Source organism: Copadichromis virginalis, linkage group LG7 (genome assembly GCF_057382275.1).
Source record: "Copadichromis virginalis isolate Kocher_CV1m ecotype Utaka linkage group LG7, C_Virginalis_male_GT1.1, whole genome shotgun sequence".
Lineage (NCBI taxonomy): Eukaryota > Metazoa > Chordata > Actinopteri > Cichliformes > Cichlidae > Copadichromis > Copadichromis virginalis.
The window spans coordinates 4537246-4557201 of record NC_140624.1 but is presented as its reverse complement, the minus strand read 5'-3'; the positions used below and the strand labels follow the sequence as shown (position 1 = coordinate 4557201).

The 19956-nt window shown below is 40.6% G+C and overlaps 1 protein-coding gene across 4 annotated transcripts in view; it reads left to right on the top strand.

The window, feature by feature from the left end:
* Positions 1-19956, top strand: part of srgap1a (SLIT-ROBO Rho GTPase activating protein 1a) — a 77101-nt gene that overhangs the window by 6816 nt on the left and 50329 nt on the right. For all 4 annotated transcript variants that reach the window (XM_085461264.1, XM_085461263.1, XM_085461262.1 and 1 more), the window contains exon 2: positions 19514-19709. In XM_085461264.1, the coding sequence (XP_085317390.1) occupies positions 19514-19709 (196 nt within the window). The remainder of the gene's footprint in view (positions 1-19513; positions 19710-19956) is intronic.

The window sequence follows — 19956 nt, the reverse complement described above, 5'->3', positions numbered from 1 at the left end:
TCCCCACAGCTGTCAGACTCCTGAACTCTGCCTCCTGACATCTGACCCACGTTAAACTCATGGACTGAACATACACACACCCACAATGGACAACTGTACCCTCAAACACAATAATAACATGGACTGAACCACCACTCACAACCACCAGCACTTTATATAGCCTCTGTAGAAACTATCTACACCCTCACTTATCTTAACTGCACTACTGTATAGCTCTGTGTAAATAATCATTCTGTACATTCAATAATCTTTAATCCTACAACTGTTTACAACTTGCATAGTTCCCATTTCTGTATAGCTGTATATCTCAGATTCTGTAAAGTTATTTATTTCATATTCTGTATAGTTTTTCATATTTATATCCTGTACATAGCTTGTACTCACTACAGCCTGTACATACTTATAGTTATAGAATATTCACAACATACTTCATACCGTGTACATTATAACATACCATAATAGACCCATTTCTGTAATATACTTACATATCTATACTATTGCTAATATATATTGTAATATATCTATATCACTAAAGCACTTCTGGATGGATGCAAACTGCATTTCGTTGCCCTGTACCTGTGCATGTGCAATGACAATAAAGTTGAATTCTATTCTATTCTATAATCTCAAATAAAGAGTTTCTTTGGGTCTGATAAATGCTGGTGCATGAAATGTATTTTGCATCAAGTATGAAACTTTGTTTCCAAGACAATTTCTTACTTCACAATCTGCCATAAACTGTCTTTCCCATCTAGCCTTAACGCTGGTGAACAAGCTTAATGTAGTGATCCTGTGGCTCCTCCTTGCCCCCCCCCCACCCCACCCCCCTTTTTTTCTTTGTTCTACTTTGACCTCATGACCTGAGGAAAGAGAGCTTTTAGCCTGCCGCCCTCCTGAGCTATAGCCAGAGACCACCCCTTGAGGCACAACTACCATGTTGGGCTGCTGCCCTGAGGAGATTTCGGGGGTGGGGTTATAAAATCTAGTCAGAAAGATGTCAACAAAATGACTAATCTTTTTTGTGTGTGTAGGTCTGATTGACCATAGGTTAAAGACAAGAAGTCACCCATGTCTTTCATCTAAAAATATAATTGAGTACTGCTGTTGCGGACACCACAAAGTCTGTATTAATGTAGGGAGGAACTGGAGAGTTTTCCACGGTCTCAGCTTATCAGCCTTACAATAAACGATCATTGTGGGTTTGCAGGAGGAGGAGGCACGAACTGAGTGTACAGCAGCCGGGGCTAGTGTTCGAGGAGCCTCAGGCTGGGCTTATGAGCTCTAGTCTGAACTCTGCTCCACCCTCCCTTGGGATGGAAACTGGAGCAAAAACTGTGGTTCCAGCCACAGATATGTGGGGTGCTTGGAGAGGAAAAAAAAAAAGCGCCATTTAGGGATAAAGGTCTGTCAGCCATGTTCCTCCCCTCCTCTTGGAGTCCTACTTCCAGCAGTCACATGTGGAGAGAGTCCCACTTAGTCCTCTTTGAGCTGTTGTTATATCCCTTCTCACTCTGTTTCTAAGCCTGAAAGAGAGTTTCTCCCGAGATAACTAGTACTGAACGGTTAAAGAAACCTAAGGGAAAAGATAACGCTGTGTATTTATAGTTCTGTTTTATCATTACAATCATCATGGAAAATGTAACTTTTCCTGAAAACTCTCCTTGCTTCTATGCAACACTGTCCAGCTGTTTATTGTGGTTATTATCGAATAGATGAAATGGCCAATATTTGTGCTTGCTTGTGGTTTAAAGTTAGATGAAAGTTAATTGTAGCATGTTTACTACTCCCTCACCGATTTATCCTAAAAGTTCATAATTGATATGTTTGGAGCATGCTTCTTCATGGTATTCTGTTTCCGTCAGTCTGTCCGTTTTGCTGTTTGTCCTCACTGACCCTCGGTTGGAAGCCTTCTCGCCAGGACAGCTTTGCCCTTTAGTCAGCAAACTGCTGACCTTTGATCTTTGACCTGAATTCCAAAATCTAAGCTCTCGCACTTCTGTTCACTTGGTTGGTTGTGTCTTTTGTGTAAATATCATGGCTTGCAGACAGTCAGAAGATTAATGGACGACTTTTAAGTCAAAGTTGTCTTTTTGTGCAACTTAACTGCTCAGTTACTGGCAAGAGACAAACCAGTTCTTACAGCTGAAATTAGTAATCGGTAAAAAAAATTTCATCATATTTTTCTAAGAAAAATAACGTTTAAGATTTAAAATCAGTAACTAAACAAGGAACTCAATTGCCCACTGCTTCTAAAATTAAATGGCAAAAGGCATTTAGATTAACTGGCACTTTAATACATTTTTTTGCAGTTGACAGATTTCAAGATTTGTTGTCTGAATGAAGCTGTGAACTTTTCCTCTTGACCAGTCTACTGCATATAGTCTTACAAATTTTACCCCTAGATTCACTAAATTCAGGGTTAATGTAAATTAGTACAGACAGTTTTGTTTTCTTCTTTTTTGTGGCAGAAACCTTAACAGTGTCCTCATTTACTGTGGTTGAAATGCAGGTAAAATTCCAAAGTACCTTAGAACAGCGGTCCCCAACCTTTTTTGCGCCACGGACCGGTTTATGCCCGACAATATGCCCGGCCTTTAAGGTGTCGCGGATAAATACAACAAAATAAAACTAGTACCGGTACCGAAAAAGGGAAGATTTATTCATAACACACGTGAAAAGACCCAGGAAAACCGAGTTAACGATAAAAACGATAACAAAATAACGCTAAAACCGATAAAAACCCTGAAAACCATACATTTCACACCCGAGCCTCAACTCTCGTGGCCCGGTACCAAACGACTCGCGGACCGGTACCGGTCCGAGGCCCGGGGGTTGGGGACCGCTGCCTTAAAAGGTTTGTAAGCCAGTAGAAATTTCTGGTATGAGCTACTAAGCCTTGAGTTAAACTATACTCGAGTCCAATGAAGATATTCAGATCTCATTTCTAATTGTATTAATGGTAAATGGCCTGTATTTGTATAGCGCTTTTCTAGTCCCTAAGGACCCCAAAGCGCTTTACACAACCTGTCATCCACCCATTCACACACACATTCACACACTGGTGATGGCAAGCTACAATGTAGCCACAGCCACCCTGGGGCGCACTGACAGAATGTCTGTATGAGAAAAAAAACATAATAAAAAAGATGCAGAACTGCTTTATTTTCTGGTGGATTTTTTTTTGTAGGTTAGGGTGAAGTGCAGCATATTGCAAGAAGTCTCTGCGGAGTCTGACATCCCATTTTATTACAGTTTAATAGGAATGGAGTGAGCTGCGAAGAAAGTTCTGGTTTTTGTTTTTTATGCTTTCTGTTTTGTTTTGGGGTTTGTTTGTTTTTAGATCGGTCTGGTCTCTCCTGATGTGCCCTATTTCTCTCAATCCAAAGTGGAGCATGATACCAACCATCATGAAGAAAATAGTCCACAAAACTTTTTTTTTTTAATCTCCTTAATTATAGATGGTGATCTGCTTTTAGGATGACAGAATCTGCCACCAGTATAGCTGGGGAATAAGATTGTTCAGAAAAAAAATTAAAATGTAAACGTGTGTGTGTGTGTGTGTGTGTGTGTGTATACACTTGCGCAGTCAGCTTTCCAGCAGGCGCACAAGCACTGTGGACATGCCTCATATATCTTACTTTTTAATCAGGCAGTGTGGAGGAAGCTCCCGTCTACCCTTGGGTCCTGTGATTTGTCCTGGTTAATGATGTGTCAGAGGGACGTGATACATAGTAACCTGGCTGGTTGTGTGGCACATGCACGATGGTGCTATGGTCACTTGCAGAAAAATAGGGTGGCCTTCATGTCCTGAGCCTTCGGGGGGACAGAGAAAGAAATGGCTAGTTTTGCTTGCCTTACAGTAAAAAGACAAAGGGCAGTGAAAACTGATCTGTCTGTTCTTTTATTCTTTCGCCCCCTTTTGTCCTTTGCTGTCACACTCTTAACAGCTGCCCCACATTCTCCGATCTTTCTTGTGCTAATCCAAAAGCCCTGGGTGGATCCTGTTGGGGTTGCCTTCTGCATGCAAAACTGGCATTTGATTTCATCTGTCCGGTCTTGACAAGTTTGTTTTCCACATAGGTACCATGGCAAAGGGTTTAACGAGATATTCTGATGGACATTTATTCTGTTCAAGATGTGTCATCTCAGCCCCTGAGAACAAGACTGAGAGCCTGCTCTCAGTCAAGCGTGGGTACTTTAAAAAACGGAGAGAGGATTGGCAGTTAAAGCCTCCCTGAGGGTAGGTCTGAGGAGATAACAGAACGTAACTCTCTGTCACTTCCTCCATATTGGCTTCCACTATAATTATCTGGAAATGAGGTCTTTGTGAAGCCTCCTCGCTCTTTTGTTTTCGCTCTGTGTGCGTTCACGTTGGAGCTGATAGTGTTAGCCTGTCTTAGCCTCTGGTGCCCTGCGAAGTGTGGGTTGGGACCATTGTGGACTTTTCGTTCTTCACAGATTTGCTTTCACCACCAGATGCCTTGTGAGAAATCAATCCCTGCTGCTCGTGACTGGGACTGTGACAAGGGGAGTGATTGGGCCTCGGGCTACAGTGAGATCGCTCTGTCTGAAACCTGAGTGAGGGCCAAGATAAGGGTGTGATTTGAGCTACAGCAAGTACAGTTGTTTTTTTTTTTTTTTAAGCTAGGATCAGAGAAAAGACCTAAGTAGAGACCATCTTATGATGGATTTACACCAACTATGACACCACCGAGTTCTCTGACCACACCTATCTTTGAACTCTGCTTTCATTTTGCTGACTACTACACAGAGTCCTTAAGTTTGTCCTCATGGATTGGACGTTGGCTGTCTTTGAACTCAACATTCATTTTGATGTCAAATAGAAGAAAGTGCTCCCTTACTTCCAAATCTGCCACAGCAGATGGAGCCGCATATTAGATTTGACATACATTTCTTCATCGGATGCCCTTCCTGATGCAACCCTCCCATTTATCTGAGTAGGCACCAGCACTAGCATGTTACCACCGGAGGCTAGGTTTGTGTCTCCACCTGGTTGGAAGGCAATATATGAACAACTACACTGCACGACTGTGTCTTGTGCAGTGTTAACAGTTTCCTCTTAGATTTAAATAAATAAAAAAGACACTTGCTAAAGTACTCAAAACCATCATTACTGCTACAGTAGATGCCCATGGGCAGTTTTATTCATGCATGTGGTCTGAGAACTCATTGGTGCTGGGGGTGGTGTAATCCCCTGGATGGTTTGTGACTTGTTTTGTAGGTGTTCACTCAAAATCGGCTTGATTATTAGTGATTATATTCATTTACCAAAATGATCGCAATTGCTGTCCTGAACATCACACAAACACATTTCAATTAAAATCAAAGAATATTCTTGTAATGTTACAACTGAGAGGAAAGCTGTGGCAGCGCTGAATTCACCTTCTGAATACCACGAAGGAATGAGCTGGTGTAACACATTTGCTCATTCCAACTTTTTCTTTCTAATCTTTTCCTTGTCAGGTGATGATCTTCACAATTTAGGATGGGGAATATGTTGGAAATATTTATCTGTGCCTACTTTTAAATATCCTAACTCAGCTCCACTGCAGGAAGCCATCTGAATCAAAGCAGGCTCATTATCATGCCCTCACAGTGCAGTTTAGCCTTACACATTTTTGTTGCATCAGCCTGCGAGTGTTAAAAAAAAATCAGATCCTCTAGTATAAAGTATTCTCAGTGTTTTCTTTTTATCTGTCAGTTTGGTTAGCTCAAGCTTGAAGGATGTGGTTCTACTGTTTTTCTCAGTTCTAGGAATGTTTGAATCATTCATGATAAAATGATTATGATTGTAGGCTTCAGATGGAGCTCTGATGATTCATTCACAGCCCTTAAACAGCCTTTAAAAATACATGTGCGCGTATATGGCTGAAAATGAAAAAGTGCATCATATCAGCATATTTATATCGCTTTGATTTTTAGATTATGATTAGATTAAAGTTTGGCTCTTGGCAAAAATTCTGTGGCATTTTACTGTGGCTGCGGGGAAGACCTCCCCCAAAAGTGTTCTGTTGGTGGGAACTGGTTTCAGTATGCGTTTCAACTGGTTTCTTGGTTTTCATTCACTGTCATGATCAGCTGGGTTAATTATAATGGGTTTAAAGTTAAGAAGACACTTATGTGGTTATTGTAGCTACTGTATTTCCTCAAATAAAAATTTCCTGTCAACTACAAGCCAGATTCTTGGCTTTTTGTGGGTGTGGGGTCTGGGGAACAAACCATCCTGTCAATCTTGTTGCATCTTATCGCTGCAACATTTTCACAGTAAGGCCAAAATGAGGGTTCCATCCATCCATCTTCTGCCCTTATCCAGTTCTGGATCGTAGGGCCAGCAGTCTAAGTAGAGATGCCCGGACATGTGACATGAATGTTATTACACTATCCTCCACCTGCCCCTGAAATCTACCCTTAAGTACAAGCTGTAGTGTACCCATCCAGGCACCTCATTACTTTAACCCCCAACCTGCACTGCTCAGTGTCAAGCAGTTGCTCCTGATGCTAACATTCAGATTGAGTTGAGGTGTCAGTAAACCAGGTTCATGTCTGTACAGGTTGGCAGTGGTGAGGTCTGGTATTGTCACGTATCAACATACTTGTTGAGATGGTGTGAAAATTGGAACTTTTCTGTGTAGTAAGCACATTAATGTGGATTTGACTGGTTTAGTTCCTGTTTAGAAGCAAATTGTAACATGATCCAAGTTTCTCTGGTGCTTGCAACAAATGAGAATTTTTTAAATACTGCCCTACCTCTTGGGTTCTTTTTTTCTAACTTGCTGAATTGTTACATAAACTGATAAACCTTGTAGACTTGCGGGACTCTTTTGTTAGCTTGTATAGCATAGTGTGTAATCAAAACATGGCACCAAACCAAGGCAGAGCTTCCCAAACGAGTTTCTTGTATTTAAAGAATGAAATGTACTTTATCTGACTGATTTGGCTTTCGGGAAATCGAAGCACAGATGCATGGGATGTCATCATGCCGATAGGTCAGATGTTCTATCTGCCCTGCTCCCCATGCCCCACAGTGTGCACAGAAATCATGGCACAACTTGTAATTCAACTGTCCTTCCTGGGAAGCGGTGTAGAAATAGTTTCCAGATTAGTACATAAATTAGCTGAGCTCTGCTTCATTTGGCCAACATTTGTATTTCTATGAAATAAATGAGACTTTTTTTTAATGTTCTTAGTTTCACAGTGACTCAATAACAACATTATTACTCTGACACTCTGGGAAATGTACTGCCCTTATTTTAGTGCAGTTGAAAGACAACTTTTAAATTACTTTATACTCAATACATGACATTAGACTCCACATTTAAAGGAAGCAAGTATGTTAACGCTTGGTTGGAGATGTCTCAGTGAAAGGATTGTATTGATGTCTCTCTCGTCCACATGAGCAGAATCAACTTTGCAGGGCAATGAAAGCATTGTTTCACCTGTCAGATAAATTAATGCCAAGTTGGAAAAGATTAATAGTTTTTCGTAAGGGGAGAGAAAATCCAACTTTTTTGATCATATTTTCGATCATAAATATAGATTAAAGTGAAGGGATAAATCTTTGAGTCAATGTCTCTGTTTCCTGTCTTTGCCGTCCCAGAGCTTGTAGTTGGCAAGATTCCCCAAATTCAGTTAATTATACTTTACTGCATTTTTGCACAACGTCAGCTTATATAGAAGTTATCAGCTGAACCAAACGATTGCATATACTGAACATTAAGGAGATATATGTATTCTTATCCTGTCTTCCTTCTCTCACCCCAACCGGTTGCAGCAGATGGCCCCGCCCCTCCCTGAGCCTGGTTCTACCGGAGGTTTCTTCCTGTTAAAAGGGAGTTTTTCCTTCCCACTGTCGCCAAAGTGCTTGCTCATAGGGGGTCATATGATTGTTGGGTTTTTCTCTGTATCCATGAAGCGCCTTGAGGTGACTTTTGTTGTGATTTGGCGCTATATAAATAAAATTGAATTGAATGTATTCATATACAGTATACTAACAATATCCTACTATAAAGCCTCAGTCATGCCCTGCACATGCTTTTCAACCAAACAGCCTCTCGTTTGATCACACGGAACGACTGAAAAGATGAAAGATGCAGACAAATGGCACATAGACACAGAGCACATCGCTACAAAAACATTCATAGATCCCTATTGACACTCACAAGGTTAGCACACAAGGAAGCTCTGTGCTACTTAGAGTCTAATTTAAAGGCATTACCCTAGTAATCAATACTGCCTGTGTGTAGACACAGAGGGGTTTGTAATAGTATTTTTAGAAAAGCCTGAATGGACATGTGTGTTTCTTCATGGTGTGTGTCTGTATGTGTTTGTGTGTGTGCATGTACAAACTTTTACTTGTGCTTTTTCTAAGCCAGCTGCTCATTTGCAGATAAAGCATGTTATCCATTGTCTTTGACCTTGAAACTATTTTTCTTTTCCAAACTTTAACCTATGAAGATCTGAATAGGAAATAAAGCCCATTATACCTCCAAACGTATCTGTGTTTTCAGGGTTTGTTTGTTTTTAAATGAAATGAATAAAGTAAGCATGGGGATATTAAACACCAATTTATTTCAAAGCAGACAAGATGAGCATTAGGAAGACAAAAAGCTTACTCATTTTCAGGTAAATTAAAAATATGGCAACAGATATGTGCAATTTGTTTTACAGTACAGACTAGCTAGTGGTAGGGCGTCAGGTTCACAGAAGCTAAACTGCAGGAAGAGGAGAGGTGCTGGTTTGTATTTAAGTACAGCAACATGTAAAATTTATATTACTTTTGTTATTTGTCTTTTTTGTGTGTGTGTTGTGGAGCAGTCTTATTTGTACTCGCCTCTGGATTCGCATAATACATTATAAAGAAAACTATTAAATCAGCTCAAAAACATCATGACAAGAATTTGAGATTTCCGGGGTGTCCCTGTGGTGTCTGTTACCGGTATGGTGGCAGTGGATTATTCGAGTGTGTTCTTATAGGTTGTTAGATTTGCACTATAACAATAGCATGCCTTTTTTCCCCTTTAATGTTTAAGAGCTTGCTAAGCCCTCTGCCCCCTTTGCAGTATTTTTATTTTACTGGCCTTATACTACGTTGTCTTCCCTTCTCAGTTTCTTTTATTCCCTCCGTCTCACCAGTAGGCTTGCAGCACATGTCCTTCCCGATGAAATTACAGGCCTAGTCTTGAATAGGAGGGTTGTTCCTCCTCGGCCCCTCCAGTTCCACTGCCGGCTTAACCCTATCAAAGGCCCAGAAACCGCACATCCTGCAAGGTGCTGTTTTTTGTGGTAGAGCAAGGGGAGGGAAGGAGGAAGGGCAGATGGGAAACCGAGCAGGGGAAGATCATTTTTCTTTGCTTTTCAGTGTGTACTGTACAAACGATGAAGGAATGGCTCTTTCCTTCTCTTGGTTTTTAGTTAAATTTCAGGATTTTTTTTTTTTTTTTGAAAGATTTCTGAAAGGGAAACAGAATGTACAAACACAGTGGGTGAATAGACAGCTGGACAGAAAGAAACACAGGAGGACAGATGGCTTTGGAAGCCAGCTATGTAAATCATCTGAAACAAAACAAACTATGAAAAAGCAGATGGACAACAGAGGCAGGCGAACAGGTCGATAGTGTTAAGACAAACATTCATGCAATCGAGGAAGGTCCACTTAAAGGTCGACAGTAACGTTGGCGATAATGTTAGAAACTAAAATGCCACCTATGTAACATTTTACTGATCAAAGGATGAATGTTTTAGTTGATGATACATACAACGTGAGCAAACGTACTTTTACAAATTAGTAATTCATTTATTATATTCAATGTCTTCAGTGAGTCATCTCTCCCACTGAAAATCTCTCTGTAGCTTTGTCTCTATACCTGCAGTGTAATTGTCCAAAGCCCACACAGGTACAAATCCCTGCTCTCCTTTTCTCTCCCTTTCCCACCTCCTTGAGGCCCAAGAGAGGGAAATCTCCTAAAAACAATCCCTCCTTCAACACTGTAGGCCACATAACTGCCCTGCCATTCTTTAGGTTCATCTTACAGACATTGTGTCATTAAAGTCTTTACCAGCGTGCTACAGTTTCCATTTGTTTACTGTGATTTAGAGTAAATACTCCAGCAGATGAAAGCTTGTGCGCATCCGTTCCAGATGTTTCTCATGCTGCACCCTCTTCAGCTGTCCAACCGCACAATTTTCATACTATTGTTACCCCAAACAAACATCCCAACTGTAAGACTTGAAGGCATGCCCAGCCAAGTTTTTTTTTCTTTCCCCCCTAAGGGCTGCTTTGTTAAAAATGACTGTTTGCATTGACATATGAGCTTTAGCCCCTTTAGCTCTACCTCCACTAATATGTCCAGACAAAGGCACTAAGACATGCCAGATGCAAGGTGAGGAGTTGGACTATTTTTTTTTTTTATCTTGGCAAAAGGTAAAAAGTTCAAACTTTAGACATATCGAAATTTGGTGTTCAGCGCAGTATTCTTTTTGAATTAAAATTAGCTTTTTTTTCAGTATGTACAGAATATTTACATAGTTCATTTTTTGACACAAAAGAGCCCACACCGGTTCCTTTAGGGCAGCAGTGAGCAGTTTGGTCATGCCATCGTTCTGAAAGAGATTGTTTTCCTTACAGATTCTTATTTTTCTGACGTTAAGCCACACCATCCCTTTTTTCTTACTTGTCTACTTTCTTGCTTTAGTTTAACAGGTCATGTCAAAGCATGTGTCAGTGGGAACTTGGGTTTGGCATAGAGCACAGAGAAGTTTTGAATATCAGATAGTTATCCCCCCCACAGACTTGAAAGGTGCCTCTGAAAAGTTTGTCGTTTGCCTCTTTGCAGAGTGCAGTGTGCTCTGATCCACAGCAGTTGGACAAAGGACTTCGGTGGTATAAAAGAAAATGCCTTTCAAATAGCTTCTGCAGTATAGAGGTCTATGTCTTATGTCAGCCGAATAAATTTGCACACATTTTTCAGACTAAGTTAAACTATAATCATTTTCTTTTTAATTGTGCCACTGGCTCCAGAGAGTTGGGTAGTTAGTGGCACCGTGCAATTTTATTTAACATAGCTATAGTAGACAGACATAACAAGAGTCATTAGTAAAAATCCATCTTGAAGATTAATAAGAAGCACAACTTCAGATACCATAAAATATGTTTAATAAATTGGAATAACTATATTTAGTTAAGCATAAAGTTTTATGATAAAACATCGTTTACAAAGAGATTTAAAAGTCGACACTAAGGCAAGTTTCACATCCAGAAGTGACAAGTCAGATGTTAGGACATATAACGGGCTCTGCCAGATGTTATGAAATGGGCATTTGGGTAAGAGAGGGTAGACATTTGAACTATAAAGAAGGAAAAAAGAGCTTTTATTATTATGGTACTATGACTTGATACGAGTTTTTCTTCACATGTTACCTCTAGACTTAACAGTAGGCCTGTTTAAGGTGGCAGTCATATCAGGCTTGGGTCATGCTAGAGCTCACAGTTTAGCCTACTTTATTCCTCACAGAGTTAGCTTATTCTATACTGGTGATGTCATATTTTTCCACGATTATTTGAAGCTTTCGTTGTCACTCTGGCTTGCCATTGCAGTCCATTGTTAAACAACGCATTCTCGAGCACAAAACACCACACTTTCGTCTGACGCACCAACACACCAGACTGGTATCCAGATCAAACAGTGTGTCTAGATGTTAAACAGCAGCTGAACAAACAGCTCAGGCTCTAAAACGGGCTCACTTCATCCAGCGTTCGGCTCCTTGCACTCTTATTTTATTTGGATCATAATGATGGTCCTCGAAGGCCACCGTAAAGTGATTGATCTCATGCCTGCCTGCTGTAAGCCTTTGGTGTGTCAGGGTGTTGCCTTAGCAACGGTGCCTTTTGACTTATGAGCCACTTAGCTAAGCTGAATCTAATTAGCATAGATTATTAGATTTCTGTTATTGAAATTATACATTTTAAATATTACCTTGTTGAATGGACTTGACGTAGATTGAAGCCTTTGTTTCGTGCAGTTAGAATCGTCTAGCTTAAGATTGGTTTTTAACCGCTAGAGTGTGTTTTGGTTGAACAGTGCAGAGAGTTATCCACCATGACTGAGCAGTTTCTGAGCCAGACTGTAAAAAAAACTAGAGTGCAGGAAGGAACCTGAACTCTTTGAGTCTGCTGCTCACAATAATCCTAGACCCAAGAGGAAACACAAGAATTCACAGCACAGTTACTACTGCATTTCCTGTTTCTATGTGCGTGTGGGTGAGTGTGTGGGTAGGAGTTATCAAGAAAAGTAGCTGGTTTGTTGGTCACTGCTGCCACTGTGAAAAAGGAAGAAGCTTCTTTAAAATGTACCTCTGGTGAGTTGAAGACAGTTCCTGCTCAATCACAGAATATGTCAAAGGATCTAGTTTTGATCTGAGTGTTTGAAAGAATCGGAGAATTATAGGCTCTCTTTCATTCTAATTTAGCAGCTGTTCTCTGGATCACAGTAGCCTACAGTACTTGCACTGGAAGCCTCTCTGCGGTTTTGGAAGCTATTAACATGTCAGTCAGATGTTGTAATGTGGACCTTGTTGCCAGCTCTACAATATTTTGAGATAAAACCCTTTAGCAGAGCTGCCAGTGTGTTATGTGTAATTTGGCTGTGCTTTAAGTAAGCGGAGGGAATCCATTCAGCCTCTTTGGCAAGTCCCTCTGACTTAAGACCAACCTGACTACTCCTCAAGTTAAAGCTGTGTCCCTCACAGCTTTATTTCATTCAAAAAAAACCTGCTTGGCTGCCCTTTGATTATTTTTATTTTATTTTATCAGACACACAGGATATATGATACAAGTAGAGAAGGCTTACATATTAGTAATGCAGTCTGGGTAGTGATGTAATCTGAGATAACACAGTAACATAATCCAGCTGTTTGTCCAGATGTAGGACAGAAGGGCTGGTCAGGCATACCAAGCAAACTATGAATTTTAGTGGTTTCCCCAGGCTAATGGAGTCAATTCTCAAGTTACTACATGACCTCAGCAGATATAGTGACTGACAGGTTTTTTTTAGGTGCACTGCATCTAACGCTGTCCTGATGAGCAATAATGTAAAATGTGGAAATCTCTCCCATTTGGAAAACTTCTAAAGACTCTAACGTGGATCAAGTGACCGGTGGGTCACCCACACCCTGAGCGTGGGTTTGATTTTCCAACAGCAGTGTTGGTGAAGATTCACTGTGCATGAGTGCTGTGAGTGAGAGAAGGTAACAGTTAGGTAGCTACAACTATAGTAATTATTTATTTTATTTTTTGCTTTGCATTCTTGTTGCACGCCTGCGCTAAAAAAAACTACCCGCACATGTCCACGATCCCAACCTTTCATCTCCCTTTTTAATATCTAATTTCAACATGCCCCTATCACATGGTTCGAGTTGCTTTTTCACATCAAGGATTTTCTGTTTTTCTGGCACATTAATATATAACAGCAGGGCCTTCTTCATAGGCAGTAATGTAAATGAGTATCTGGACAAGCAAGATGTGGTTTAGATCTTTTATGGATCTAATTGCTTGGATAGAACTGCTTTTGTGTCTTGGTGTGCGTTTATCAAGACAGCAGCAACATGAATGATAGCACTGCTACAGTTAAATATAGCAGCACGCCTTTGTAGGATTATCCAAATGTGAGAGAATAAGTGACATAGGCGAGTTTTTCTAGAACGTGATCCCATTCCAGTTATAATTAAAAACCTTTTCTCTGTTAAAAGCTGATCAGCAATTTTGTAATTACGTTTGATGCTATTTATCCTGTCTTGTATCCAGCCTCTAGAAGAGGCATGGACAACTCCCCCTCTCCCATAACCCTAGATCTGAAGCAGATGGTAAGGTTGGGCACGCTCCTTTATAGTCCCTCCCCAGGCCTTAGCCGCTATTTCAGGTGCTGCTGATGAGCCAGTCTGCATGTGGAAATGCAGCAGTGGGACTGATGTGGTACAGCATGTCCCAGATAGCTGCTTGTGGAAACTGTAATCAACTTGGAGCAACTGTAGAAACTCTCTGAGAGTCTAAAGTCTTTTATAGTTCCCACGGAAGAGTACAATGTTGCACTCATTATAAGTAACAGATGTATTTCAGGCAGATTGATTCATAACAGAGTTAATTGGCAGCATCATGGGAGAGCATGTTGTTGAGGGAGAGGAAAAGTTATCTCTCGAGCCCTCTGACAGTAGCCGAGTTGTTTTTTACCGGAGCCCAGTTTCTCTCTCAGAGGGTCAACACTGTGGGTCAGTAGCCATCCTGCTTACAAGGCACTTTCTTTGACAATAGAACAAGCCTATCTGGCAAATCAGATCAGCCATTCTGAACTGCAACTTTGGACATATTTGTCGCCATGAATGGGGTTATGTGAAGTATGTGATGTGCTCTCCAAAGGAGCAATTGGATAGCATCCAGCTCAGAAACAATGCGGCCTTGGTCCTACTGATCACCACAAAGAGCAAATCGCATTCTCTCATTGTCCATATCAGAACCATGTGCATTCTGGGTAACACTGACTGGGTGTCCATCGGTGAGCTGGATTTGTTGCCGACATGTTTACAGGCTATGCTATCATTCTGCAGGCTACGTAGCTTTGCAGGAGGAATAGGACGACGGTGTTACACTGCGCATTTCTGTTTTCTTTAGCAGAATTTAAGATATAACACGGGTGCTCTCATTTCAGTCTGTCTATCACAGTTGTGCGTGTGTTAGGGTGCAGTGCATCACAGGCTTTGATGTAACACCGCGCAGACACACACAGACCTCCACACATGTTTACCATACAGATGAGCTCAGAGTGGCAGAAAGGAATGCAGCATGTAATAATAGATCAGCACTCGCCGCCGCAATAAGATGGTTCCAGCTTGAGAAAAACTTTGGAGTGGCTTGATTTTTAAAGCCTTCAAGGTCCCAAGTGACGGCCTCTGTTGGTCGTGTTAGCTTTTTAAGAAGTGAGTCAGACAGCAGATGCTGCCCTTAGTATGGGTTTCAGATAAAGCATCAGTATGATCAAAGGAAGACTGACCTCAAACACCAAAGTAAATTCGTTTTTCCTTTCTAATATTTACACATGGGGTTAGATAACTTTCTCCCTTTTTATATAAATGGAAAATCATAACTCGAGTTTGTGCCCTCTAAATGGTGCATGAACATGAAAAATTGCAAGTGGTGAGCAAGCTTTCCTGTCACTCATTCTGTTACTTTGCAAATACTTTACTCTGCTTTGTTCTGTTTGGTTTCCTGAAGTTTAAACACTGATAGCTATTTTGGTTTTGAGACACAGTTTCATTGTCCTGTGTGACACTGCAGTTTAGTATCTGTATAAATGGACAAGTTCATATACTCCGATGTGATCCGGGCACATAAACAACTGGTTACAGCTGGCTATTCTTGCAGCCATCACTGTATATTTCTCATGCATTTACTAAGTCAGTGACTTCTGTGCACAAGGCGCCTCAGCACTCGGTGACCCTGCTCTATAACTTTATGTTGTGTGCCACTTTGCAGCTGAGTTGCGGTGGTTCTTAAATGATTTGACTTTGCTATTGATCGTGACACATCTAGTAGGGGAAAAAGACAAATTTATAAACTGTTGTTGCAACAATGCCATCCTGTTACCACACTTGTGCATACAGTGTAGATTCCTGGTTTGAACCCACCAGCTGATTGAGGCCCTTCTATGTGGAGTTTGCCTTTTCTTCCCATGTTTGTGTGGGCAGTTTCTAACCTACCCTCTCAGTCCACAGACTTGCATGTTGTGTTTACTGGTGATTCTAAATTGGCTATAGGTGTCGCTGTGAGCATGCATGGCTGTCTGTCTCACTGTGTTAGCCCTGGATGGACTAGAGACAAGTTCAAGGTGTAACTTGCTTTTTGCCTAATGACAACTGGAATAGGCCATGAGTCCATATGAGTCTGAATTGGATAAGCTGCTAGGAACTGGATGGACGGCTGGTCTAAACTGAAATTGAAAAATCAACAGTTGGAGTTTTGTAGTTATTAAAGCAGAGGTGTCGAACTCCAGGCCTCGAGGGCCGGTGTCCTGCAGGTTTTAGATGCATCCTTGATCCAACACAGCTGATTTAAATGGCTAAATTACCTCCTCAACATGTCTTGAAGTTCTCCAGGGGGCTGGTAATGAACTAATCATTTGATTCAGGTGTGTTGACCCAGGGTGAGATCTAAAACCTGCAGGACACCGACCCTTGAGGCCTGGAGTTCGACACCCCTATATTAAAGTGTCCAGCATTTGGAAGGCAGTTTTGGAGGATATTTCTGTAGGTTGGGAAAACAGCAGCTACATGTGGCCAAAACTGAGGGGGGGGGAAACGTTTTTTTTGTATTTATTGTGACGATAGGCCTCCGTGACTTCGTTTTCACTGTTTAATTTCTAGAACTAAAAAGTCAATTTGCAAAGCACGTCCTAGTTTTAGGCAGCGCCCGACCTATTATCTTGTCTGACAGGTGGTTGTCTTATAACATTCATTTCCATTTTGGCGCTACAGCGTTAGTGGCCAATACTTGACTTCGAAATGAATGATTTAATGAGTTTCTGTGTGCAGTCACGAGTGTAATTGTGTTAAATGATCCAGTACAGTCCTTTGTGTCAATGCCACGGTAGCTTTGTTTTAATCCGCACACCCTTTGGAGATGGGAAAAATTGCAAGGTTTACTCATTCATCAGAAAGCCCGGTGTACTTTACTCAAGTCAAATTTAAAAGCAAACCTTTTCTTAGTGCTCACCGGTGTCCTGCTAGCTCGTTTAATGGCCTGATGTTCTCGATTGCAGACTGTCCACGATAATGTTGTTTCTGGTTCACAAGACTTTAACAACTGTGATAAACATTGATTTAAATTTAGCATCTCTGTGTTCCAGCTGTTTCAAAGTGGTTTATTTGCTTATGAGTGCCAGAAGGAAGTCGATGCTATGTGAGAATGCAAAAACAATCAGTTCTAGACTCAATGTAAATGTTTAATTTATCAGGATGGGGTGAGCACATCTTGTGTTGATGAATGAAGTGGAGCTTTTTCTAATTGATTACTGCATCATGGGCATGTGTCCATATGCACACAGGCAGACAGACAGCTCTCACCCATCTTTGGCTGGAAGCTGTCTAAATGAGTCAGCAGCTGATTGGCCATTAATTGAACTATTGATGGATTTCTGTTAAGACTCTGGCTCTTAGGGATCTTTTATCTTCCTTGCCAAAGTATTTGTTCCCGTATGATTGTATCATCAAATACTTATCGCAACGTTTTGTATGCTTTACTTCTGTATTAACGACTGCATTAACTAAGTAGGAGGTTGGCTGATTCAAACACTGACCAAGCATTAATTTCAGCATTGTGGCTCCTTGACGTCTGGGTTGTGTTGCTCTGTGGTTCAAAGGATGTGTCCTATTTATTTTTTAAAAAGATCCATGAGGAAACTTTTTCTGATGAGCTTATTAGTTGGTCACTGACCATGGCATAGGAGATGATTAAATTCCCTCCCTTATAAAGCTGAACAGCCATCAATGAATCACAATTTCAGACACTGATATATAAACATAGACAGTACGATCGAAACAAATCAGGTAGTTCAATAGTGATCCAGCAGTGCAGTATGACAAAGCCTTTTCAACAGGAACTGATACACGTTAAACTATGACTAATGAAAATGAAACTGATTCACTGTGACTTTCATGAAGATGAGGCCAAAGTGGGATTCAGGTCTGACGTACATTTAATACTGGGCAGAATTACATAATCCACAAGTTTCACTTTGATTCCTAACAGGCTGTGCTTATGCTTTCTCTTCACTACAGCCATCTAGGGTACTGACCAGTAGTTTTAACAAACACAGAAGCCTAACCAGTTAGCTAAAAGTAGTGAATACATGGTTAGCTAACACTAGCAAATAGCAACTCAAAAGTAAGTAGAAAAAATATGTAAATAAATATAGGAAAATTCTCACTGTAGCTGAGATGATGTAGATGTCATTTCACACAAGCACAAGAATACTCCTCAAAGGAAAGCAATGGTTTGCTATGATGTGTTTAGGTAAAAGCTATCTGGGTTTAGATATCTGTTCACAGTTTCTACTCAGTGATAATGTCAGTAACTGCACCTTACAGCTCACGAAAAGGATTTCTCTACTGAGTAATCAGAAAATAATGAGAAAAATCCAGGGATAGTGCTTGAAAGGAAAAGGAAATGTATGAAGTTTTGCTATTGAAATTGAATTTTTCAAATTCTTTTATTAGAAAAAGCAGAAAAACAGATAAAACACTTTTTTTAAAATGTCAAATGGTATGGTCATTTGACCTGATATAAAAAAAAAAAAAAGGCATAAAAACCTTGAATTCAGTTCCATAAATGTAGTCGTCTTTTTCTGAATGACCCAGGATGATTAAATCTTTAACCCAATCAGGCTGGTTTGGTTTTTGTATAATGGCTCAGACTACAAATGACTTGTGAGGCATTACATCTTAGTGTTTTCTACCTTTAGAATTAGGGATCACTCCACACTTCTCTCCAGTGGTGTTGGCTTTAAATCACCTCATTAATCTGCTTCCTTTGCTGAAGATGTCCGACCAGGCTGCGCCCATTAGGTAAAATCCATTATACACGGCTGTGGTGAGACGGAACACACAGAGGAAACAATTTGTGTGCGACTGTCTTCATGCAAGTGTGTGTGTGTGCACTCCCAGTTGCCCTGTTGAGAACGTAAATTTAAATGAGGGCCACGCTGACAACCGTGATTTCTCAGAAAAGACCTTAGAGGGTCATTTGCCTGCATGTACAGCTTGTTTATGTGATGCCTGGTGTTGTCCCTCTGCCTTCTTAAGTGGATTTTCACTGATGAGCACCAATGAGAATGCATGTATCTGTGTTTGTGTGTGTGCGCGTGCATGCACGGGTCTGCGCTGTAGCCTCGGTATGACGTGAATCATCTTCCATTCATCCTCGAGTTATTTTCAGCCTTAATGAAACACCTGAGACCAGTCGACAACTTCATATCTTTACAAACATTCATAAAACCCATAACTAAGGGATAATAAGCTATGGTGGGCCTATCAGTTGCACTCCTATGCACACATACTATCATGTAATTGCTCGCATTGCTGATCATTTGTCCCATTTACCTATCGATACATTTTAGACATTTTATGCTTGCATGCCCAGTTTTAAGCCAAATTGTGCACCTTCATAACTGATATTTTTCACGTATTTTAACATTTAAGAGTGTGTAGTTTTCAAAATAAGAGCCAATTTAACCGGTAAATACATGCGATTACTGCAGAAATAACTGTTGCATGTAATCATTTAGCTAGTTTAGCTCTATTACAAGATCTCAGAAAGCTAAAACATCAGTATATGAGTACCAGCCTCACATATGTGTTTCTGTGGCTTCTTCTCATTCATTCAGTTTGTAGCTCCTAATATATTTATATTTATATATATATTTTTTTTTTTTTTAAATTTGTGTCTTTTCAGAGATCAGGGCCCAGTTAGTGGAGCAGCAGAAATGTCTGGACCAGCAGACAGAAATGCGGGTCCAGCTGCTGCAGGACCTCCAGGATTTCTTCAGGAAGAAGGCGGAGATTGAGATGGAGTACTCCAGAAACCTCGAGAAGCTGGCCGAACGCTTCATGGCAAAGACTCGCAGCACTAAAGATCACCAGCAATACAAGTGAGAGGAAACTGTCTCGATGTTTGTCTGTCGTCAATGTGTTTCTTATGTAACACGGGTCCAATAATAACCTTTAACTGTTGCTCTGTAATTCTAAGCTTTTCTAGATTTTGCCTCACAAATATGGATGTAACAAATCTCTAAATTAATCAGATCAGGCATTGGCTAGTTCACCAACCAGGCAGTTTTTCTATTGGTGTTACCTGACCTCATTCTCTGTTTACGTCCTAGAAATGGTCATACAAAA